Raw genomic sequence first — 26,490 nt, 5'->3', positions numbered from 1 at the left:
ACTATAATATTCCAGACTGAACTAAAGACAAGGCGAAGGCAACACTGGTATCTTTTAAAAGAAGCCTGAAGTTGTCTGTGGCATAAGGCCGATGATTTCTAGCCTTGGTGAATTGGTACTCTACCATGGGTTTGGCTTTAAAAGATCTTGCCCTACCCGCAGGCTGTCGCTGGTCCACTTCACTGAATATGCAATTCATTGTGAAATATATCATTCATTTTAAGGACCGCTAGGAAGGGAAAATGCTGACGGTTAACCCATGATGTGTTTTCCTATCATCAATCATTGAGATGACCCTGATTTCAGAGATGCTAAAATGCAGGGGAAGTGTGCATTTTGAAATCAACAAAATATGGCAAATGAAAACTATTGCTCTTCTAATTAGAAACTTAAGTCACACACTAGGATACTCAAATATTCTTTTTTTTTTTTTTTTAAGATTTTTATTTATTTATTTGACAGAGAGAGATTACAAGTAGGCAGAAAGGCAGGCGGGGGGCGGGGGGGGAGGAGCAGGCTCCCTGCTGAGCAGAGAGCCTGATGCAGGGCTTGATCCCAGGACCCTGGGATCATGACCTGAGCTGAAAGCAGAGGCTTTAACCCACTGAGCCACCCAGTGCCCCGGATACTCAAATATTCTAAGGACACGGCAGAGATTAAGGGTCAGTCTTTGATACAGTCAACCTTCAGGATGCTTTTAACAACTGAAACAAGTTCCTGGACTTTCCAGTAGTACCTACTGAAGTGAAGGCTGCTAAGATGTCCACTATCACTGAAAGTCGCCGGACACCCCTGAAACAGCTCAGTCGCAAGGCTTTGAAACTGCTTGATTATTTTCCCCCTAGAGACACCAATTGTTATCATCTGACGTTGCACTGTTAGGGGCGCGTTATGTTCAACTGAACAGCCTGCCGCCTTGAACATTTCATCTCACCTCCTGCTCAGTAAACCCCTGGCATGTGTACTGAGCCTGAGAGCAGAAAAAAAAATGAAGCAATTTTTCCCCTTTAGAAGGGGTTGGACATAAACTTCCAAGGAAAAATTAAAGTCAGAGGAAGACATGAAGACATGTTTATACGCACTGAAGAGTTTTCCCTTTCGTGAGCAACCCGGGATAGCTGAGCACTGAGAACTCAGTCTTACAAACAACAACAAAAAAATCAACCAATGACAATGTGTAGTAGAAGAAAGCGGTGCCATTGTCCCCCCAGCGTGAGGACAGCATTCTCAGTTCTAAAGTTCAATCTGAATTACTGCTTTCAGGAGAAGGAAGCAGAGCATCCCTTTCCTCCAGTTTAACTCCTTGCAAACAACAGAACTTTTGCTGGAACACAAACATTCATAAGATACTGGGAAAACTCCCTTCACACTCTCCCACTTGGTGAAGGCATCTATAATCTAGTATTCTGCTCTTACCTTTTTCTACTGGGTACATTTGTTTGGTGACTAGAGCCACGCCATACTCAACATAAAGGTACATCAGAATGTTCTTCCAAAATTCATATTCCACAAACCATGTGATGGGTAGAATTCCCAAAGTCAAACTTGAAAGCCATTGAATCAAAAATCATACACAGGCATTCGTATTTGCTTACATATATTCTTCTATTTCTACAGGATTTACTTTTGAGGAGTGCTCTCTTATGTACCCAGTGTTGTGAATGTCTGGCTTTGAGTTATGAGCAGCTGTCGTTTTTAGTAAAGAGGATGACTTGGGGGGGAAAATCCCCCAAAACTAAAGAATTTAAAATATTTTTTCCTTCAAGCATACAGCCAGGCGGAAACACTTTTCACCCCTTTCCAACCTGCATCCCCAAGAGAAAAAGGGCTTACGTGTTCAGATTTCTCCTGTTCTTTTTTGTCAGTCTGTAGAAACTGACAGTTTTCTCTCGCCAGCTTCTGGACCAGTTCAATTCGTCCGATGTCATCTCTCTCCTGAAGTTTGCACATCACTCCTGCCTTAAGAGTCGGAGAGAAAGCGAAGATATACTTAAATCCACAGTCCCAGGACATGACACCACTGCACAATTCGCCTTACAATAAGCTCATCTTCTCTGTTGTCTGCATTAATGCTTGGTCTTGGTCATACAGTTGGCCTTTCCAAAACTGAAACTGAATTATTTTAACCTAGGAAGCTCACACCCCAAGTCTTAAAGTTCAGATCACGTATCAGTCCACTTTAAGAGAGGGAAGGGCAGAGCAAACTAAATCATTTGCTCCTGAAGTGAGCTCCTGATATGCCACTATTTGTTCCTGACAGCCTGTTTCCTGTTACATAAGCAAAGCCTCACAAGAGGTTAAAAACTCATGGGAAAGTTAGCCAGCAACCACTCTGACAAAAAGGGTGAAATGATACAGAGGACTAAAAATAACAGTACACAAGCTCCTAATTCTTTTACGCCACCAGATTATTCCACGTATAAATACGGAGTTTAACAAGATCACAAGATTTTTCTTTTTAACAACTGGAAAATTACTGTGGGGCATTATTAGCAAAGTACTTCTAATGTTCCATGAAACATGATTTTTAAAAAGTTTATTAAAAATAAACTGCAAAAAGAAAGCTTCAAATGTCATCAGGGATTGGAAATGAACCATTAAGCATCACATTTTTTATTATGCCAAAGTACCTAAGTAACAATAATATGAAGGAGAAGAATCTAAGACTTTCATTAGGAAAAAAAGATGTTCATTATAACACAAATTGTTAACTGTTTCTGCTCAAATTATTAAAAAAAAAAAAATGTCCTGACCTATCAGGACATGATCTAATGAAATCTGAAGTTATTCTTGGTAGGAGCAATCAAAATTTGGGGATCTACAATGCAACTATACAGGATTTTTCTTATTTTTTTAATGTACAGGATTTGAATGGACCTAGCAACAGGACCAAATATGAAGAAGGGGCCAGCAAGTGATGTTCAGCTTCATGGTCTTAATTGTGCCAAAGATAACCATTTTGTTGAGCGGGCATCGATAAAATGGGATCCTCCATGCAAGTGAAACAATGACTATTATCTTTATTCCCAAGGGCAAAGATAGCTCCTTATCTAACCACTTCTCCAACAACTAGGAAGGAAACAGAAAATTCTTCAAGTGGCCCAAATCACAGATTCCCAGGAGACAGCAAGTGGAATTCCTCCCCCAAAGTCAGATGTTTATTTTTAAAATATCCCTCACAAGCGGCCCTCCAGTTTGTCTCCAAGCTTCTTGCACAGGGATCACAGTTTATCTTAAGAGAGCCTGTGTACTGTCGGAGAGCCACGGTTGTTGGAAAGTCCCTTACCACACTAGACAAAACTCCGAAATCACTCGTCAAGCCATGAGTACCAGTTTTGCCTTTTATTTGAATTTTTTAAAAAGATTTATTTATCTATCTATCTATCTATTTATTTATTTATTCTAAAAAGAGAGGGAGAGAGTGAGTGAGTGGGGAGAGGGGCAGAAGGAGAGGGAGACAGATCCATAAGCAGACTCCCCGCTGAGCCCGGGATTGCCCACCAAGATCCTCCTCTAGGAGGAGAAACCGGTGAGTAGTGAAGAAGGTGTTTTAAGGAGGAGGGAGAGAAAAACTGTATGGAGTGCTGCTGAATGTCAAGTATGATAGTTTCGAAATGACAGATTTGACAGAATTTTGACGGAAGTAATCGGTGGCTTTTGAGGATAGTTTCTTTTAGAGCAAAAAAAGTGGTAGGGGGGAAGAAAGCTGCATTAGCTCAGGGTTCAACAGAGAATGAGCAACAACCCTTCTGAGGAGTTTTGTTACAAGCAACAGGACACTAGCTCAGGAGTGATGTTGAAAGGAGTTTTGCTTGCTTGCTTGTTTATGGTGAGGGTTGTTCCCGTCTGCTTATCTTATTAGAAATCATCCAGCACAGAGGGAAACCTGAGGATGCGGGATGGAGAGGGGGCATTTTGGGGAGTAATGTCCTTCAGGCTCAAAGAAAGCATAAATATCTACTATCAGACAGAAACAGGACTGTGAACATGTCACTCACTGTAACAGGAGGGCAGGTAAAGTACATGGGTCAATATGCAGGTCGGTGGACATATTTCTCTTCTTAAGGATGAGAGAGAGAGAGAGAGACTGTGTGCATGTGCATGTGTGCAAGGTGAGGGAGGGGCAGAGGCAGAGAATCTCAAGCAGACTCCCAGGAGAGCCAGGAGCTGGACATGGGGCTCGATCCCAGGACCCTGAGATCATGACCTAAGATGAAATCAAGAGTTGGACGCTTAACCGACAGCCACCCAGGCCCTCCTAGAAATTCTCTTTTGAATGTCCCAAAGAATAAGTCAAGTTATTAGCTGAGAGTAGAGAATATGAGAAGATGCTGTGGAGGTATAATAAAAGAATGCATGTAGTGGTCATTGCAATGGCGAGGGTTGGCCAGTTTTTTGGGAAAGGGCCAGAGTGTCCATATTCCAGGATTCGTAGGCAACATGGTCTCTCATGCCACTACCCAGTTCTGCAGTTTTAGTACAAAAGCAGCAGATATGATAGGTGGGTGAAAGAGCACAGCTGTGTTCCAGTAACACTTCACTTACAAAAACTGGGAGTCAACTGTGGTTTGCTGCCTCCCAACTTGGAAGGAAACAGGACAAGGGAAGTAGAATAAGATGGTCAAGCACTACTAAGGGCCCACTTGATTTTATTTTTAGACCCCTTTACCATACTAGCCATGCTCCTTGGAGCATGTTTCTGTTTCTTGGGATTTTAATGGAGCCCATTACCTGATGTAATGCTAAATACATGGGCTGATCTTGAAGAGGCACTTTTAATCAATACTAGAGAGGTACAAGAGGATCAGTGGTGTTAAATATCCTCCTTCAAACTAAAAAGGCAAAGAAACTAGGGAGGGGGATTCCTATATTACAAATGATTAACATCCTTTAAAAGCTCTGACACTTAGAGGAATAAATTTCTGTTATCTAAAAAATTCATTGATGTCGGCCAGCTAGAATTTCTTCTCTCTCCATCCATGTCATCCTGACAGCATTTAACATACTGTCCTGCGAGCCTAGAGAGGAGGTTTGTGACCCTGCAACCTTAGGACCTGCCCTGTGGTTGTTTATTTCGCAGTGTGATGGATTAGTCCTAATCTCTCCGTGCTCCCCAGTGGGGTGCCCTGTATAACAGAGTGTGGGGGGGGCCAGGAAGGGGGATACGTAGGAGGAAAGCGTCTTAGAACTAAACAGGCATGAGACTGAGCCTGTTCCTCCTCACCAGCATGGGTTTCAGAGTTAACTGGGCTAAGCTCCCATGTGTTCTGATTTGGAGACTGTCTTTCCATGGTATGTATATGGGAGACAGATCCATGTACATTCTTTGGTTTTTTTAAAAAGATTTATTTTATTTTTTTAAGATTTTATTTATTTATTTGACAGATCACAAGCAGGCAGAGAGGCAGGCAGAGAGAAAGGAGGAAGCAGGCTCCCCACTGAGCAGAGAGCCCAATGCGGGGCTCTATCCTAGAACACTGGGATCATGACCTGAGCTGAAGGCAGAGGCTTTAACCCACTGAGCCACCCAGACGCCCCAGATGTTTTTTTATTTTAGAGAGACAGAGAGAGTGTGTGTACGTGGGGGGAGAGGCAGAGGACGAGGGAGAAAAAAATCTCAAGCAGACTCCAGGCTCAGCACAGAGCCCAATGTAGGGCTTGACCTCACAACTCAAGGTCATGACTTGAGCCAAAACCAAGAATCGGAAGCCTAAGCAACTGAGCTACATAGGTACTCCATCATATACATTTTTTAAAAATAACTGATATCATTAGCAAAAACAGGGTGGGACTGAGTAGTGAAAACTTAAGACACCTTAACTGTTTTTTTGGTTTCTGTGGGAACATGAATGGTTAAGTAACAATAAACATTCTTTAGATCATATGCTTAGGATTCTAAATATAGACTCTTCTTTAATGAGGAAACATATTTTTATTAGAACCAGGTACTTGGGTGCACAAATTATGTATTTTAAACACAAAATGCTATTACTTTTAAGAATGGATTTCAGAGCAATTGTTTCATATTTATAATTAAAACATCTTGTAATTAAAAAAGGAATATTACAGCCTTGAATTTTCTGGTTTCTGCATAATTTCTAGATGTCTTTTTATAAGATAATCAATTCTACAGCACTCCTTACATAACAACCATCAAAAAAAGGCTTTCCAGGAGCGTTATGAATGCTTCTTCATTCCCTAGAGAACTTGAAGCCCAGAGAGATGCCCATACATCCTAAATAGTTTCTAAGACAGTCCTCTGAGGAAGCACCGTGCTCAGCCAGATGTTCTCTGGGGGTCCCTTTCACAGCTCTGTAATTTAGTGATTTAATTTGAAAAACCCATGAATTTATTAATACATTTTGGGAGCTTTGTTATGGCAGTAGAAGCAAGATAAGTAACAGCCCTTGATCTAGACTTTCACTTCTTGAACTACTTAATTTGTCTATACAAAATTAATTATAAACAGTTTACCTAACACTGCTAAGCCAGAAAAAAAATAAAAGATTAATCTGGAACTGTCAGAAGAGTTATTTAAGAGCCTCATTTCAAGGTACGCTTTGAAAAAAAAAAAAATCTCTGTAATGTATAATTAAAGCTATTCATATGATTTTCAGTGTTTGAGGAGAGCAATGTTGTGAATGTAAATTAAAGTCTGTTTCCTTTATAAACGGAGTCATAAAAATGTTGGGTCCATTCTTTCTGTGGTTAAATGGTGCTTGGACAGGATTCCCTTAGGAACACTACAAGGATGATATATGAAACACCTTCATGACAAAAGGTGAAAGAGCACATTTCGTGTATGAAAACACTGTTTGCATTATCTTCACTTTAAAAACCACTTTCTCTAAAACACTTAGGTAAAATATCATGCAAAAAGAGAAGGAAAACTAGAACAAAAGAGCCCACGTTTCAAGTAAGCACTTTTGCAGTAACAATGCTACTTAATACAGGTTCATGGTATTTGGATAAATTCTTATTTATTACTAAATAGAGTCACTTCTTTAACAATTCAATCTCATACAGAAATTCGTAAAGTAAATTAGAAAATTCAAATGATGAAACTCTGATAGGATGGGAAGATATATTATTTGACTCAACTGTATGCACATACTCCCTAAGCAACAAATATTAAGAATCCCTTCCAGCGGTGGTGGGGTTATGGACATTGGGGATAGTGTGTGATATGATGAGTGCTGTGAAGTGTGTAAACCTGGCGATTCACTGACCTATACCGCTGGGGCTAATAATACATTATATGTTTATTAAAAAAAAAAAAATTAAAAAAAAAAAAGGAATCCCTTCCAGGAAAATTCTGAACACAATCCACACTAAATAATAATAAATTAGATATAATATTAATAACAAATATATAAAAATAATACATTAAAGCATATAACATATCAATAATATAACATAATATGGGGGCGCCTGGGTGGCTCAGTTGGTTGAGCGACTGTCTTCGGCTCAGGTCATGGTCTTGGAGTCCTGGGATCGAGTCCCACATCGGGCTCCCTGCTCAGCAGGGAATCTGCTTCTCCCTCTGACCTCTCCCTTCTCATGCTCTCTCTCAAATAGATAAATAAAACCTTTTAAAAAATTAAAAATAGGGATGCCTGGGTGGCTCAGTTGGTTAAGCGGCTGCCTTCGGCTCAGGTCATGATCCCAGCATCCCGGGATCGAGTCCCATATCGGGCTCCTTGCTCAGCGGGAAGCCCGCTTCTCCCTCTGCCTCTAGCCTGCCACTCTGTCTGCCTGTGCTTGCGCTCTCTCTAACAAATAAATAAAAAAATCTTTAAAAAAAATTAAAAATAATAACATAATGTAATATGTAATATATACTAGAATATATCATATGGTAATTATAGAATCATAATATTTATACTATATTAAATATAATAATAAATTATAAATTAATAATAATCATCATAAATAGCTATTTTATTTTGTAGGGCACCAAGTATTCATTTTCTCAAATTTCTTCAGAGAGGAAAAGAAACTATGAAAAATTTCCTCTTGGATGGGCTAGAAAAATATACCCCTTCCTTGAGGGAAAGGGCCACGTGGCATCCACAGTGAAAAGTGCATGTGATGGGGAGCGTGAGGCAGGTTTACTCACGCCCGGGGCATCACTAGGACAGGCCTCAGACACCATGCTGGGGCATCACAGAGTCTGAGAGTCATTCAGGGACTCCTGGCCCCGCACTGTCCAGGTAAGGCACCGACTTCAGGAAGGCTCACTTCTCGGATCCTCCTCCTTTCTGTAATGGCATTGTGGTCGGACAGAACCATCCTATATAAACACTGTATGAAGCTCCATCCTGCCAGAGCAGAGTGGGAGGAGGGAAGGAGGCAGAAGCCATAATTACATGGAATTTATAATTGCTGTTTCCCTCAAATATTTTCTTAATCTATTATACTTACATAATTTGCTCTTCTGATAAAACTAAAAAATGCACTGCCATACATTTACATAGCTGATGAAGTAAAAGGTTTATGTATTTCATATACTTGATTCCCTGAACTTTCATATTGGAGTAGGGAGGACACTAATATTTTGTCTTGTTTGGACCTGAAATTTCAGCTCAGGTCTGTAAACATTACTTTCCGCACTGCTAAGCAGGGCAGCAAAGTTGACAAATGATAAAGAAGAAGAAAAAAAGCAAATTCTAATAAATTCCAACATAAAGGATTTTAAATGATCATCTATTTTCTATGATCACGATCACAGCCTTAAATAACAGCTTTCTTCCATGTATTAAAAAAGAAGTCACACTTTGGTTACTGATAATCAATTACTTTATACAATTAACAGTTACCATCACTTAATATTAAAATGATTGATACAAATGGAGGCTAGGAGACATGAAAATAATTACTGAATCAGTGGTCAATGGACGCCTGAAGCAAAGGAAGAATTTACAAAGTTCAATATGTTATAAATTACTCATTAAAGATCACATTAAGGGCCCTGAACTAGAACCTGGCAAAAATTCTACATTTTTTTTTAAATTTACAATATTATTTATTCAAGGAGAGAGTGTGGGACAGAGGGAGAGAGAGTCTCAAATAGACTCCCCACTGAGAACAGAGCCCAATGTGGGCTTCAATACATGACCCTGAGATCATGACCTGAGCCAAAACTGAGAACTGGATGCTTAACCAACCAGGCCACCCAGGCACTGCAAAAATTATATATATATATATATATATATATATATATATATATATATATATTTTTTTTTTTTTTTTTTTTTTTTTTTTTTTAATTTAAAAGATTTGTTTGAGAGGGAGAGCTGGGAGAGGGGCAGAGGGAGAGGGAGAAAGAATCCCAAGCAGACTCCACACTGAGCGCAGGGCCCAACATGGGGTTGAATCCTACGATCCTGAGATCACGACCTGAGCCAAAATCACGAGCTGGACGCTTGACCAACTGAGCCACCCAGGTGCCCCCCAAATTTTACACATTTTGATTAAAAAATTCTCTAATCCTTTAGTCCTATATAAAGAGTGATAAATGAGGGGCGCCTGGGTGGCTTAGTGGGTTAAAGCCTCTGCCTTCGGCTCAGGTCATGATCCCAGGGTCCTGGGATCGAGTCCCGCATTGGGCTCTCTGCTCAGCAGGGAGCCTGCTTCCTCCTCTCTGCCTGCTTCTCTGTCTACTTGTGATCTCTGTCTGTCAAATAAATAAATAAAATCTTAAAAAAAAAGAGTGATAAATGAGTGTAGAACGTTTATGTATGTGAAGACAGCATAATGTTAGAGAGTAATACTGCCAGCAAGCCAGACACCTTTGATATTCAAACCGAAAAGCAATGTGACAGATGATCACAACCATGGCAGTAACTCACAGAGATGAACTTCTCTGAGTACTTACTATGTGCTGGGCACTGTTCTGCCTCACACATCTTCATCTAACCCTCAAAACAACCCAACCATGACCCCCATTTTACAGATGTTAGAAAGGCAGGTTAGCACAAGTATTAAAAGCCAGGTTGTCTGGTGGTGGGTATTAAGGAGGGCGTGTATTGCATGGAACACTGGGTGTGGTACAGAAACAATGAATCTTGGAACACTGGGAAAAAAGAATAAAAAAAAGCCAGGGTGTCAGAGCTGGACCGCCTGGGTTTGATTCCTGGCCCTGGCACATACCAGTGCATCTGTAAAGCGGTGGTAAATCAAGGGCTTGTTGTGCAGGGAATAAAACAAAGTGCTTTGGAGAGCGCCTACTGCATCTAACAGTCTGCCCAAATATCGGTACTATGACAGAAGAGGGCTCCAAGGTCAGGAGAGAACACATTGCCCAGGCTCCAGCGGCAGAGCCAGGAGGCCATCCGGCCCCAAAGGCTTCACTCTGGACCTCAGACATGCTGCCTCTGAAACTCTCACACGCTGGCATGTCCTACACTGTCTCATGTCAGCCCCCAGACCACCTACTTCACAGAGATGAAAACCCCGCATGCCGGTCACCTGCAGGGACTTGGCTGGTGAGGGCACCGTGGTGATGAAGTCACTGATGTCACCCTGCAGGAACACCTGTGCTTAGACGCTGAAGAACTCGTGTAAGGACACAGGCTGTGCAGAAGAAGGGCTGGGAGGCAAACCCCAGTCTACATGCTTGCTCCACTCCCCCAACATATCCCTGCATTAAAACAGTTTCCCAGGCAGAAAAGATATTTTTAGGGAGAAAAGGAAGAAAGGAGGGAACATCTGAGGAGAGAATTAGAGTTTTCAGGAGGGGGGAAATGTGTCTAGGAGATCCCATCTCTCCATCTTAACCCTTTACACATCCAAAGTTTTCAACAGCCCCAGGGCATTTTTCCCAGAGCGATGTATTTCCACGGTTGGGGAAGGAGTGAGACATCAATTTCTGCCTGCTTAAAATATGCTGCAGAGTGAAGACCGCAACAATGTGAAATACCAGCGAGCCCAGCATACAGATGCTCTATCCGTTATGTGTGTGTACACCAAACATCAAAATAATATGTTCTGGAGTCAACGTAGACACCCATAGGCACACACAAACATTTATTTCTATTCTGATGGCAAAACTCTCAAAGTTTTCTCTGAGCTCACCCTCCATGACTTGAACCGCTGAGGACGCTAACTCCAGAGCATTTGGAAAGATAGCCTACAGAATCGAAAATTGACAAAACTGATGTTTGTCCTGTGGTAGCAGGTCGTGCTTTCTCAGACGAGTCAGAGGAGGTGACAGCTCCCTGCCTTCCTCCACAGCCTAGGCCTGTCACCCACAGTTAGGCCCCCAGTGAACTTAATTCCTGCCTTTCAAACCTAAATTGAAACCATTCCTGATCGAATTATGGATTCACTGGCTTTGTCTGCTTTCATGATTTCGAACCTCGGTACCTCCCGTATATGTACACTCGTGGCACAGCTGAAGAAAACCACAGAAAACCACAGAATCTTGAAAAGCCAGGTCTGTGTATCCTCCTGAGACACAAATACGATTCCCTTACAACAGACTTTTGCCCACAGAGTAAGCTCAAGACAAGTAAAGAACAACAACGTATGTTTAGAAATACCTGTCTCACTAATAATTTATGACTTAAGAAACCTTTGAGAGAGTCTAGAATACATTCAGTGGGGGTAATCCCACATTTGCTTGAAAGCCTGAAAGGCGATTTCAGTATAAGCTCGGTGATGGCAGAATTTTCAGTATCTCCACAGCAAAACGACTCCCAACAGTTCCTTCCTTCAACTTACTGAACTAGTGCAGCCTGTGCCATCTTGATTGAAAAAGCTAATGTAATTATTCTGACCAGAACCAATAGATTTAGAGCTGGAAAGGAAGTATAATGGGTCAGCCACGCCAAGAATCTTTAAATGCTCTGATCTACACCAAGTTAGCATTTGAGAACGCTAGGGTGTACGTGGTGAGGCCACAGTGCTGTTTGGAGATGAGATGCTGGTCAAAGCATATCCGTGCTGTGAATTAGATGGTGGGTGTTGGCAGAGAATCTTTGGCAGGCAAGGCATCACACGTCCGTCCGTGTGGCCCAGCCCTGCCTGTCCTGCTGTCAGCCAGCCCATTCTTCTCTGCCGTCTCCAGGGGGTGGGCTGCGCTAGGGTGGTCTCTCTTAGCTCTTTAATTATTTCCTTGCTTTCTCTGGAAAGTGGAGGATGTCTGCCCCTCTGTCCCTTCCTCATGAGTCAAATTACAAATATAATTAACAATTTAGGGTCCTTCCTGTGAAATGCCTCTCTATCAAAAATAAGCACTTTGTTCCCAGGAATACCACTCTTTCCAGAACACAGAAGGTCGTATCTGTATCATCTGCAAACCCCTGCCTTATGTCAGCATTCCCAGTGCAGAAGACAGGTGTCATGAGAGAAGGCCACAGAACTGATCATACCTGAGAATCTGGGACACCTCCAGCTTCTGTCCCAATCACGTGTTTGTCACCGTTTTCTTCCTCTTGTTCGATTGCTTTAAACAAAAAAAAGAGAAACAATGTTAAAAAATGTAGTATCCTTAAGAAAACAGTTTCAGATCATTCTCTTTCAGATGGTAATTTGGCAGGAAAAAATAATGCAAGGTAGAGTCACAAAATGTAAATATCAGCACTATTTTTTTTTTCTTAAGTATTTGGGTGAAAGTTTAACTAACCACAGGGAGCACTTTTCATGTACATTATCTTGTTTATTAAATCAAGGGCAGTGGAAAAGTTTGCTCTCATTTCTTCTCTTCACCTAAACCCACCCCGACATCAGCATGTCAGTACTGGGCTTCAGCCAAGGGGGAATTGGGGTGTAGTCGAAAGCTTTGGTCACGTTTATCTGAGAATATTTTTTTTTTTTTTAAATAAAGTGGGGGTTTTTGGCTGGTAGTTTATGGTCACATATAAAGAAAGCATAATATTGTCTATTCAGACCACTTCAGTGCATCATTACTATAAAATTCCAAACTCTGGAATCTCAAATCGACCTCTTCTTATTTTCCCCAGCATCTCCCTATCCAAGTCCTTGTCACCCTTTCCATGTGAGTGCAATCATTTCCTAACACAAAACTCTTAATTCCTCTAATACAATCCAGCTGGGGCACCACTGCTTAAATAATCAGTCTCCAAAAACAAACAGAGTGCCATGCTTTGGCCTATGTATCGCTTATCTTATCAAGTATGAATTCCCTGTTCATCACGAAAGGTCTTCCTTGAATTCTCTAGCTTCCTCCTAATCTCCAACTTCACAATGACATTCTATACAACCCTGATCCAGGCAGAGGGATTTAATTATTTTACTCTTTGTACAGTTTGCTCTTTCACTTTCAAAATATTTACTGAGTGTCGACTATGTGCCTGGCATGGGGGCTACTCCTGGAAAAAGGCAGGTGAGCTCCGACTTTATGATGAATTACACATCCTAGCTGGGAAGATAGTCACTGCACACCTACTACTGTAACAAACAAGAACAATCATAATAATTTTAAAATATATATAATAATATATAATATATAATATTATATTATATATAATATATGATATATATAATATATAATAACATATAATAATTTAAAATATAATTTCATTTAAAAATAATATAATACTAATTTAAAAATAAGATGATCATGATAAATGGGGATATGACAGAAGACAAACTGGGGGTTGGCCACTTCTGGTGGTGGCGTAGTGGGGAGATGGTGCTTCCCTGAAGAAGTGACAGTTGTGCTGCTACCTCAAGGTTGAGATGGAGCCACCCATGGCATGGGAGAGTGACAGGAGCCAGAGAGAACATGGTCCACTCTGCGAATTCAGATATAAGCCTAAGAACAGAGGAAAGCACTAAGGACTTTTAAATTGGGAATCACATGATTTGATGCATATTTTCAAGAGTTCCTTTAGCTTCATTGTGGAGAACAGACTCGAGAGAAGCAAGAGAGGAAGCAGGGAGACCAGTTTTTCGCTGACATCCTGACCAGAGATGATGATGACTCAGGCCAGGGAGGTGGAGACGAGGTGAAGACACAGAGAGCTCTGGAGTTGAATTTTTAGGCAAAATGGACACCCCTTGCCAATGAACTGAAGATGGCTGGGGGTCAGGGGAGATGAGGATAAGAAGCAATCAAGCATGACTCCTAAATAGAAGAAATTATTCCTTGCATCTGCCATGCCATTTTTTTCTTTTGCTCTCTCCATCAAAAGCAGGGCAAAAACATTACCAATCTTTCTGACAGTGAAGTCACGCACCGTAGTTATGGGTTCGGTTCGCAATGTTTTGTAGACATTCAAATACTGTGCTCTCTGCTCTGTACTTTTTTTAGAGTAGCATTTCATGTACCTCTGGCTTTTGTATGCCTTTTATGCCTACTGTGTATTACTTGGCATGGAGTGCATCTAAAATGCTGGGTACGCAGTACGAGCTCTGTAAAAACCAGCAGATGAGCAGTTCCTCCCCGAGTGCCCCAAACGGTACAACATGACTACCCCTACTTACAGAAACAACTGCTTTCATAACTATTTATGAAAAAGAGGGAAGGGAAATTCTTCTGTTAAACACCACGAATAACTAGGATAACTCCCATCACTGAGCATCTATAGGCCAGGCAGGAACAGCGGAAGTGGACAGAAGCTTCTCTTCTATTTTCAGCAAAAGTTCCATTAATATTTGTTCAAAGAGGGTCCCCTGTTGCTACTGTTGCCCGATTATGAGAAAACTTAAGAAGAAAGAAAAACTCCCATGATTTCTCTGAAAAACTAGAAACAAGAATGCCAAGAGAAAAATACAGAATAACATTTTAAATTCCACTTAAAAATGCAATGGCTCAGGGCACCCGGGGGGCTCAGTCAGTTGGGCATCTGACTCTTGATTTCAGCTCAGGTCTTGATCTCAGTGTTGTGAGTTCAAGCCCTGCACTGCACTCCAAGCTAGGCATGGAACCTACTTTAAAAAAAAAAAAAAAAGCCTTGGCTACAGAAGTTAGGAACTCTGTTTAACTAACTGAAATAAGTCTTTCCTCAGCCTGTAGTGGGGAGCATTCTCCTGGAGAGCAACTAACGTGGGACAAGTGTGCCCATATGAAGTGGGAACCGTATCTTGGTACTTCCTTTATGTTGTAATTTGAATTTTTGCTCTTTAAGGTTTTAATTTAGATGAAAATGAAGAAAATTGAATTTGGAATATTTTGCCAACTAAGTTCATGTTTTTATTTTAAATTTTTAAAGATTTATTTATTTATTTGACAGGGAGAGAGAGAGATCACAAGTAGGCAGAGGCAGGCAGAGAGAGAGAGGGAAGCAGGCTCCCTGCTGAGGAGAGAGCCCGATGTGGGGCTCTATCCTAGGACCCTGAGATCATGACCTGAGCTGAAAGCAGAGCTTTAACCCACTGAGCCACCCAGGTGCCCCTAATTTTTAATTTTTTAAGAGACATTTCATAGAATTTATTCAGGTTAATCCACTTCATTCAATAATCTGCCATATTGTTGTCATGTTAAGATTACTGCATTGCTATTTCTTTTTTGAGAGGACCAAGCCTTTATTTGTTTTAAGTATTTTATTTGTTTATTTGACATAGAGAGACATAGCAAGAGAGGGACACAAGCAGGGGGAGTAGGAGAGGGAGAAGTGGGCTCCCTGCTAAGCAGGGAGCTTGATGCAGGGCTCAATCCCAGGACCCTGGGATCACGACCTGAGCAGAAGGCAAATAATTAACAACTGAGCCCCCGAGGCATCCCAGGACTACACTTTTAAAAAATCTGGGTTGGGGAGCCTGGGTGGCTCAGTGGGTTAAAACCTCTGCCTTCGGCTCAGGTCATGATCCCAGGGTCCTGGGATGGAGCCCCACATTGAGTTCTCTGCTTGGCAGGGAGCCTGCTTCCCTTCCTCTCTCTGCCTGCCTCTCTGCTTACTTGTCGTCTCTGTTTGACAAATAAATAAAATCTTAAAAAAAAAAAATCTGGGTTAGATTTCCATGATGTCTAACTAAAAATCTCTAAAATCTTTTTCCTTACCAAAAGGTAATCCCTTCATCACAAGAGAAACAGGAAAACCGAGATTTAGTTGTAGAAAATGATCTCCATCAGAAACAATTCATAGTCCATAATCTTTCAGGATTGTACTCTTATTTGGGGCCTCTTTTGTAGGGGAGGGGGCTGTCACTCATAAAAGTGAGAACATGCCCTACTGCATCATAGAAGGAAAACAAGGTCTAGTTCCCAGACAATAGGCAGGTGGTCCTCCAGGAAAGGAACCCTAAAGGCTCCTAGGTGACATTCTGCCAAGGTCAGGGGACAGAGTCAGTGACCCTCCTACCCTCACCAGTCAGCAGTAAAAAGGTCTAACCAGCTGAGTGGGAGAGGTAGTAACTAGCTTCCAGTTAGAACTTCTAGCTCTGGACTGTCTGTGTTTGAGGCTGGAGGGAGATGTTACAGAGTCTGGAGAAAATGACTAAAAATAGGCAAGTGTGGAAAAGATACAGGTTTCTTACAGGGGGGACCCACAGAAAGGGGGTACCACCATTCAAGGGCAGTGCTGTGCTTTCTTTGAGAACAGAATACACTAGTGGGGTCCGCATTTTCAGATAACAACTGGAATGATACTGAACAAGTGGAAAGTTAATTCAGAGTTTCCGTCCATGGTTCAGAAAACACTGACGGAACGCCTGTGTGCAAAGCAAAGGGACAGGCGCTGGAAAACGATCAAGCTGTCTAAGATGTGATCCTGACCGGAAGGAGCCATCTAGCAGGGGCCATCAGACCCCTGCACACCACAGAGTGTTGTCCTCGGGGCCGCGTGGAGGAAAAGACGGCTTCTGGCCGGCTGCATCAGGGACAGCACTCCTCCATCCTCTCCTCTTGGTACTCAGCGCATCTTCTGTGCCTCTAGGTTACTGTGTGGCCTGGCCCATTCCAGGCACGTGCTTATCTTCCTTATGTTTCTTGGTGGTGTGAGAAAGGGAAGTTTGAGAGGATAAGATCCGGCCTCACAGGTGCCTGGTGTGTGTGTGGAAGTGATGTATGGTGGAAGTGTTGCTCTGTCTTGGTTCAGAAAGGTGGGGAAAATTGGGGGAAAGGAGAGCTCAGACGGGGTGGTAAGGGCATGGTGTCTTAGTCAGAAGGTGCGAGCAAAGTTATACCAACAAGCAGTTTAAGTACACAGCTTCAACCAGACGACAGAAAGAGCACCAACACTGCCAAGGACCTCAAGAAGGCAGCTGGAAGCCCTCGGCCAAATAGGTGAGTCTGCAGAACTGGGAAGCTTAAATCCTTTCCTGTTTTTGGTCAAGCTCAACCAGAGCATATGAAAGAATATCGAGTAAGTAGAGGGTCTTCAATTTCCGGAAAGTAGAAAGATCAAGTAAACTCAGCATTCCCCAGCATTCCCCTCCCCCACCCCTAAAACAGTGAAGTTGAATGTCAAAAGTGCAGAGAAAGTTTTTGGATACCTTCTTTGAGTGTGTTTTTGGCGTTTGGGTCTATAAGCAATCAAGATGGAGAGAGATGCTATCCCAAAGAGGAAAGTCTGTAGGAACCAGAGCAGCTGAGCCGTCCATCCATGTTGCTTTTAGACTTACACAAAACCCTGGCTAACAAGGACTCTCCCACATCGATCATCCAAGCAAGCCGGTGGCCACTGTGTAGGAGGCTGTGATGATGGTCCACCAAGTCCTAAGTGAACAGACCCAGGGACCCACGACTCTGACAAGGGATACTTTGAGGCCAGGAGACAACTCAGCTCGGCTAAGTCATAGCAACTGTGAAGGGGCAAGGACGCAAAGGCAGGACCGTGTGAGCAGAAACCATCCTGTCCATGTTTTTTTGTTTTTTGTTTTTAAAGATTTTATTTGTTTATTTGAAACAACATTCTGGCACCTAGGCATGGATTATTTCACATTACACTACAACAGAGGACATGCACGACAATAAAAAACAGTTTCAGGATTGAGAGCAAGCACTATTTTTTTAAGGTTTAGGCATAATTCTTTGTACATATAAATAGAAACAAAGGAGACAGGGATTAGCATCAAAACATAGTGGGAGGGCGCCTGGGTGGCTCAGTGGGTTAAGCCGCTGCCTTCGGCTCAGGTCATGATCTCAGGGTCCTGGGATCGAGTCCCGCATCGGGCTCTCTGCTCGGCAGGGAGCCTGCTTCCCTCTCTCTCTCTCTTTGCCTGCCTCTCTCTCCATCTACTTGTGATCTCTCTCTGTCAAATAAATAAATAAAATCTTTAAAAAAAAAAAAAAAAAAAAACATAGTGGGAGAAAGACTCCGTCCTCTACTTCTGGCTTACCCCCAAACAACAATACTACATTTCTTGTCACATCTCTGAAGACCTCAAAATTAGTTGACCAGCACTAAGGTTGGATTCACAGAGCAAGAACTGTAAACACAAGCAAGTTCAGCAGGGATGTGGCAAAGGGAACTCGGCAATCCGTCTCAGTCTGCCCAAGGGAGACTCTCAACGTTCTGGGAGGCTCTTATCTGCAGCTCTTGTCCTGAAGCAGGATACAAGAGTGTGGTCTCCTCCAATACACAAATAACATCATTTTCTTAGAAATACTGAAAAAGTATGATTCCAAAAAGTAAAATTCCAAGTATGTTGGCCAGAAGTTCACACACACTACTTGGAAAAAAAATATACTGATGCTGGGCTTCTGAGGATTTATGATCACCCCGGGACACCTCATGTATGAAATATGCAGTCAGTCACGTAAGAAAGAGTGTTCTAGTGACCCCTGGATACGAAGACAAATGTCAAGGAATACATAAAAACACGATCTCTTCCTTCATGCCTCCTCGTGGTGTGCTTCATGTGCTAGGAGGAGGAGGAAGCAGTTACTCAGAGTTTTGAGCTGAATTTTCTTTTATCTGATCAGAGTAAGAGTAGGCTGGGGAAAAATCCCTACATAAATATTGATTCTGGGACAGTTCCCTCTGGCGGAACACGTACACAGGAATGACAGCTTCTGGGACTGAGGGAGGCACGGAGCCACCCTCTCTGCCAACACAAACCATCTCCTTATCTCTCAGCACAGAGTCCAAAAGCAAGAAAAGGCCTTTGAAAATAACTTAACCACAACAAAAGTCATAAGCACAAGATCTAAAGCGTGTATTTTGAGCAGTGAACATGAGAGCCCGCATGAGAACTAAGTATATCTGTGGATTAATTAGCACGAATTCACAGAAGAGTACTTAGTTTAAATGTCTCTATTTGTAAGTTAGCCAAGAGCCGTTCAAGATGAGCTACTGGAGACAGCCTCCAAGATTTTAGGGCTTGCCTTACTATATCCCTTCTGTGTTACCTTCAGAACAGGTTTTCTCTCCTCATGACTTCCGAGGACAATCGATTGCTAAGAAAACTTACTTAATAACTCTACTAATATTATTACTTAACTGCAAAGAAGGCTGATGTCCTTTCAAAAAATGCTCATTTAATCTCTGATCCATTTTGCAAAGATATGAAAGAGCCGTACAGAATATTAAACAGAATGATCATTATGCACTGGGTGACTATACTTAAAGGTGTTCTTTATAAACTAACCAAACTATTCTTTTCTTTCTTTTTTTTTTTTTTTAATTGACAAGCCCACCCAAAATTTCACTACAGATAGAAATTCAGCATTTCAAGTCTTAATGTGAGAAACCAGCACAGTCCAGAAAAAGAATTCACTGAGTACTTGCCAAGAATTAAAATTTGGGCAATTTTTACAGAGAGAGAATTTTCATGAAGGGTCTCATTCTGATGTCCACACACCCCGAAGACGGGGACAGGTAAAATCCTCCCAATTCTAGAGATGACGTTAAGTAACCTGCACCAGCCCTCCCTGTATGACATATGTTATCTGTGACGGTTCAAGTCTGGGTCTGTCATGGACAGAATGGTACGGTGCTGGTCAGACCGCACACGAGCGAGTCTGTTCTTCTGGGTCCTGACCACCATTTCTAATGAAACACAACATGATACAATAGAAAGAACAGAAATGAAGTTTAAACATCACAATGCCTCCCCACTAGTAACATCGAGGATCTCTCACCATGTGGATGAGGCGTGTATCAGGTTAGGCTGCTTCGTGTGTTCAGTGGGTCGTGGACTTGACCATGCTAGAAAAACACAGAGGTGTTTCCAGGCCACAGGAGGCAGAGCCCTGTTCCTCATTATCTAAATAACCAGCTATTTTTTTGTACCATTCCTGGAGAAAGGCCCTAATATTTATTTTGGGAGGCCCCTCCCCAAGGCTCCATCCCCATTCGGCAGGCAGAGCGTTCCCCCGGAGGTGGCGTGCAAACGAGCTGGCAGCTAGAAACGCTGATCAAGTCTGTTTATTTTTGGTTACCAATATATAATCACAAATGCTTCAAACTGCTCCAATCTTTTCTAGGCTTTAAAACATAATTGGAAAAAAAGCAGTTACAGTCTTCGTTTCATCGCCATATTTTTTTTAGTGTTAAAATTTGAAAAATATTGCTCAGCATTCCCCATCAAGACAGGCCAAATAGTATGACAAATCGGGCCCACCCAGCGCGCTGTCTGAACTTCACATGGAAAGCTGACCATTGCCTATGACATCTCTGTCCCAACTGTCTTTCCTCAGTCCTCTGAGCTGAACTTGGGTTTGCGGTTTTAAAACTCTCTGTTCTGGGTCCTTATCATCTTGGAAGCCTCTACAAATGCAAGTTTCCCGCAGGCTCTCTCTTCTCTCTCTGCCTGTTTCCTCAGTGATCTTATCTGTTCCTATGGTTTCGATTTTCACAGTTATGCAGGTTATTCCCAGATCTGTGTCTCCATCTCGGTCCTCCTCTTGGAGCCCCAGATCCCATCTCCAGTTACACACCGAACATTTCCATGCTGCAGACCATCACACCCCTGCGAGGTACAAGCTGCTATCACAGAACAGGGGCATAGCCTCTGTCCCCTGCAGGGGGCGGGGGGAGGTAGGGGCACACAATGATCTGAAACCACAAGCATCATGTCCACTGGATTTCACAAGCCTCTCCCTCCTCCTACAGAATTTTAGTTTACGTCACCACCAGGTGTCTTCATGTTCTTCTCTTCCCTCCCCTCTGCCCTCACATCGGCCTCTCAGTACACCCCGTCACTTCCACCCCTGAAATGTCTCCATCCTCCCTCCTCTCTGCCACGGTCAGAGCTCAGGACGGCACCGCCTCTCCCCGGGGCCATGGGCACAGCCGCCCAGCCAGCCTCTCCTCCGGTTCATTCTCTCTTCCACACGGGTGCCAAGTTCCCCTTCCAAAAGGCAAGTCTGCTCACACTAGCTCCCCATCCCTTCAGACTCCCCATCACCTTCAGGTGCCTCTCCACACCAGATGTGATAGTCTTACAGGGGCCTGAGTACCAAGTGAGGCCCCATCCCCGGCAACCTTGATGCAGGGGGGCACAGAAGGCTGTGCAGCTTTGAGAGCTTGGACACACCTGGGATCCCTACTTTGTGGAACATTCAGGCGGAAGCCTCAACCCAAGCCTGAAGTCCAGGCCCCCGTGGGTCTCAGACTCTCTCCCCAGATGCACCTCCCACATTTCTTTCTTTCTAGCCTGGACTGCCTTGTTCCTGCCTTCGACAGGGGATGATTTTCTTGTCCACTGCGCTCTCCACGTTTAACACCATCTCCTCGGTGACGATCCTTTTGAGTCCTCTCTCCTTGTGCCAAGACTCTAGGTTAAACAAGGTCCCTCCTCTTGGCCTAACAAAGCTCTTTTTCTGTACATGTACATTTTCTTATCTCAGTGTTTTAGACTTAGCAACGCAAACCTCTGTCTTGACTAATCTACACCACGAGTTCCTGAGGGGAGAGGGTCTGTTTTCCTATTCTAAGGACCTGGAATCATTTCTACAACAGAGTGCTGCTAAGTAATTGTCTATTGAACTGACGAATAGGACCGATTCAGAAAGTAAAAATTTTAAGGCAGATACAAACACTTAATGTCACATCCAGTCTGGGGGAGAGGGTAAGATGACGGAAGAAGAGTCTTCGAGGAAAAGGTGGATTTTGGTGAGTGGATGAGGTGAGGGAGGAAGGGCAGTCCAGGCAGAGAGCTGGTATCAACAGAGGTAAGGCAGACGTAAGCAAGGGAGCTGACACGGGCCCAGCGAGCAGCACACGGTGTTGTGGAAATGCCAGAAAACAAAGCCAGGAAAGTTAGCTGGGTTTCTATGTTAGGCTGAGGAGGCTCATTTAGCAGCAAGTGAGATGATGTGAGCAAAGAAACTATTATCATCATTAAGCTAAATAGGCCCAGCTCTTGCTTGAGCTGTTCTCCTTTGGACACGAGTTGTCACTGTGGGTGCTCCCATCTCCTCCTTCTCACGCCCTTCTGCTGGAGGTACTGGCGAGGCGGGCAGGAGGTCTGTGGCCACTGAGAGCAGGCTAATAATTTAATCCTTCTTTTTGCCAATGTTTGTTAAATATCTATTCAGTACTTTTTTAGTAGGGCTCGTGAGACACTTAGTTTGTATTACTAAAAGAACTTTCAATACTTTTTACTTAACTGTTGAATAAAAAATTAGTAATTTATTAAATTATTTTTCTTGCAATTTAGCAATTTGCTTCTTTTAAGTTGTGTCATTTGGTAATCTGATATTCTTCTTTTTTTTTTTTAACTTTTATTTATTTATTTGACAGACAGAGATCACAAGTAGCAGAGAGGCAGGCAGAGAGAGAGGAGGAAGCAGGTTCCCTCCTGAGCAGAGAGCCCGACACAGGGCTAGAACCGAGGACCTGGGGATCATGACCCGAGCTGAAGGCAGAGGCTTTAACCCACTGAGCCACCCAGGTGCCCCTGATATTCTTTTTTTCGTTGTTAAAGATTTTGTTTATTTGAGACAATGTATGCACACAGGAGCAGGGGGAGGAGCAGAGGGAGAAGAAGCAGACTCCCCATGAGCAGGGAGCCTGATGTGGGGCTTGATCCCAGGATCCTGGGATCATGACCTGAGCTGAACACAGACACTTAACTGACTGAGCCACCCAGGCATCCTTAACTGACATTCTTAATTCTTAATTAATTTCCCAACACACTTAACTAAAGAGAGAGGTCAGTTGTAGACATGGATAAAACCATGTTGCCCAAACCCAACAACAACACCCCATGCCTGACTTGGTTTCATAAGGACACTCATTGCCAACCAAAAGCTAGCAAGTCCACAGGTTGGTGGGGCCACCTTGGTGGGCCTTCAGCAACGTGTGTTATGTTCACTGACAAAGTACTGATGGGCCACATTCAGACCCAGCAAGGAACATTCATCCATTACCAGTAGATACAACTAGCTTCCTGGCCAAAGCAGGATCCATTTACCGTTTAACAGTTACTCAATTCATTTCATAGAGAAATCGGAGTTAAATCAGATCCTACTGATGTGTTAGGACAGGTGTAGGCTGGCCTTCTCCTTGATCTGATTCCAAGAGCTCTTATGATAATCCTCATTTCAGACAGGAGACAACAGAGGCTGAGAGATGCTAACTAGCTGGGCCAGGATCACACACGAAGTCCGCGGAGGAGACGGTTAAGTACCCGGGTCTGACTCTCTACCTGCTCCCATACACCATTAAGACTTAAATTGTCCAAAAGGAACTGAACGGGAGTGAGACTGAAAACAGAGGAAACAGGAGGTTTACTGTAAACAGTCTAGGCGAGAACTGACATGAATTTCCTATGAGGAATTCAGTCTATAAAAATTAAGAGTCCTAATGACTTGCTCATTGTTAATTGCTCCCACATACCCCTTGTACCCTCACCATGCTTCCCAAACCCCGGATCCAATAGAGAGAAGATAATACGTGTTTGCTGCACAAAAGAAAGTATAGCTTGTACTAACATTTGAATATACAGGCACTGATGTTCTGGAAATCGACATCACTCAGATAACATAATAAATCTACAGTGAAGAGAAGAAACTCAGAGGCAGCTGAAAAACTGCCATCCCCCCCCCACCCCCGCGCCATCAGATGCTACATACTTGGGACCTGGGCTGCAGGTGGCTCAAGCCGGAGAAACACCAGCTCTGGACTGCTTCCCCCCCCCTGCTGACTGCAGGGTTTAACCTGCCCTCAGGGAGAAAGTGTCCCCTTCAATTCTTATGCCTTGTCTTAGAGACGAGACCCTTCAAAGTTCCCTTCCTTCACTTCATAATAGATTTTTACAGTGCTTTCTCTTGAGTAACATTTAATAGACGTCTAGTCAATGGAAAAGCTACTCAACAGAGAAAAATGATAACATCAAAAGAGCAGAGTGTGTCCTGTATGAAATCCTTTGATTAGATCATAAATATTTGTCCCATTTCCCAGAGTCATAAGTACCTGAGCCCAGGAACCTGTCTGGTTCCCTTCTTTTGAGGAAATATGCCAGAAAAACGCAAGTTTCTTTTTAATGCCAAGACAGCGTGTACATGGTCAAACTAACCCTAGGTACAGTTTTTCTTCTGCATTTCTGTTGGGAGAGAGAAAAGCTTTCAGTTTTTAAGAGCCTTACAGAGATATGTTCTGGTGACGGGACAGGTTTAGGGCAATCTGTTACAACTGCATCTTAAAGATGTGGTATTTAGACACTCCAAGATGTTCATTCATTTAAAAGGACGTTAGTGAAGAGATGCCTGGGTGGCTCAGTAGGTGAACTGACTGACTCCTGATTTCTGTTCAGGTCGTGACCTCAGAGAGGTGAGATGGAGTCCCCAGTCCGGCTCCAAGCTGAGTGTGGAGTGTGTTTAAGATTCTCTCTCTCCCTGGCCTCTGCTCTTTCCCCTGCTACAAAAATAGTAAAATAAAATAAAAAGTCCCCAGTGCACTTCTCTACTCCACACGTCTCTCAGGAATTAAAAATTTAAAAGATTTATCTCATCTGTTTTCTTAAATTCCACACCTGAATAAACTCAGATGGTATTTATTTTTCTCTGACTTATTTTGCTTAGCAGAATACATTCTCGCTACATCACATCATTGCAAATGGCAAGATTTCATTCTTTTTGATGGCTGAGTAATATATATACTATATATATATAAATATACCACATCTTCTTTAACCATTCGTTACTCAATGGACATTTGGGCTCTTTCATAGTTTTGCTATTATTGATAATGCTGCTATAAACTGGGGTATGTGTATCCCTTCGAATCTGTATTTTTGTATCCTTTGGGTAATAACTAGTACTGCAATTGCTAGATCATAGGGTAGCTCTATTTTTAACTTCTTGAGGAACCTCCATTTTGTTTTTCTGAGTAACTGCACCAGTTTGCATTCCCACCAACCGTGAAAGAGGGTTCCCTTTTTCTTCTCATCCTTGCCAACACCTGTTGTTTCTTGTGTTGTTAATTTTAGCCATTCTGACAGGTGTGAGCTGGTATCTCATCGTGCTTTGATTTATATTTCCCTGATGATAAGCGATGCTCAGTATCTCTTCACATGGGGAGGGGGAAGAAAAGAGAAACTGAGAGACAGAGAGAAGGAAACAAACCATAAGAGACTCTTACAGATAGGGAACAAACTGAGGGTTGACAGAGTGAGGTGGGTAGGGGATGGGCGAGAAGGGTGGTGCGTATGAGGGAGAGCACTTACGATGAACACTGGGCGTTGTATGTACGTGATGAATCACCGAATTCTACTCCTGAAACCAACACTGCACTGTATGCTAACCAGAATTTAAATAAAAATTTGAAAAGGAAAAAAAAAAGTAAAAGTTTTACCTCAGGGAATAAAAGAAAAGTAATTTCTGAGTCTAACTACGTGTCAATGTGGAGCAACATGCGTTAGGGCATCTCATTTAACTCCCCTGACTCCTAACAAGCACCAGAGACATATGCCGTTAGTTCCATTTTGCAGAATAAGAAGATGAGCCTCTGGAAGCCACAAGTCATAGCAAGTGGGTAAGTTAGAACTGAACCTGTGTTTCTTTCTTTCTTTCTTTTAAATTTATTTATTTGACAGACAGAGATCACAAGTAGGCAGAGAAAGAGGAGGAAGCAGGCTCCCTGCCGAACAGAGAGCCCGATGCAGAGCTCGATCCCAGGACCCTGGGACCATGACCTGAGCCAAAGGCAGAGACTTCAACCCACTGAGCCACCCAGGTGCCTCTGAACCTGTGTTTCTTGATTTGCTTTTCACTGCTACACAAATCCACCTTGAGGATCGTAAAAAAGAAAAAAACAACAGGTCATATCTACACTGACACTTCACTAAGGTTTTATGATAGACCAGCGATCTGCTTTTAAAAAATAACATTACAGCTTTCTGCCACACATGTGATGTTCCCAAGCTTTTTTTGTTCCTGAAATGTCAGTCATGCTACTGCTAAATCTTCCCATTGACATTACCGGGAAATTCTAAGACAGAGCAACCACCACCAATTCCCTAAGAGTCCCTGTGTTTGCAAATACAAGCAAAGACACCAACAGTTCAATCAATAGAGCAATCAATGGTGGGTATGCAGCTCAAGAGGGGGCAGGCAAAGATGTGAATTTTCCTTAACCCTCATCTAAGCTGTCCTGCTAGAATTTAAAGAAACTGCCTTTTATGACACATTTGCGG

At 42.7% G+C, this 26,490-nt stretch overlaps 1 protein-coding gene across 4 annotated transcripts in view; it reads right to left on the bottom strand.

The window, feature by feature from the left end:
• RAPGEF5 (Rap guanine nucleotide exchange factor 5) overlaps nucleotides 1-26,490 on the bottom strand; it is a 223,322-nt gene that overhangs the window by 100,578 nt on the left and 96,254 nt on the right. For all 4 annotated transcript variants that reach the window (XM_032304896.1, XM_032304897.1, XM_032304898.1 and 1 more), the window contains exons 8-9: nucleotides 12,375-12,448; nucleotides 1,834-1,959 (exon numbers count right to left, since the gene is read on the bottom strand). In XM_032304896.1, coding sequence (XP_032160787.1) covers nucleotides 1,834-1,959; nucleotides 12,375-12,448 — 200 coding nt within the window. The remainder of the gene's footprint in view (nucleotides 1-1,833; nucleotides 1,960-12,374; nucleotides 12,449-26,490) is intronic.

This window comes from Mustela erminea, chromosome 11 (assembly GCF_009829155.1).
Source record: "Mustela erminea isolate mMusErm1 chromosome 11, mMusErm1.Pri, whole genome shotgun sequence".
NCBI lineage: Eukaryota > Metazoa > Chordata > Mammalia > Carnivora > Mustelidae > Mustela > Mustela erminea.
Note: the sequence above shows the minus strand (reverse complement) of the source record. Positions and strands in the feature narration are given on the sequence as shown.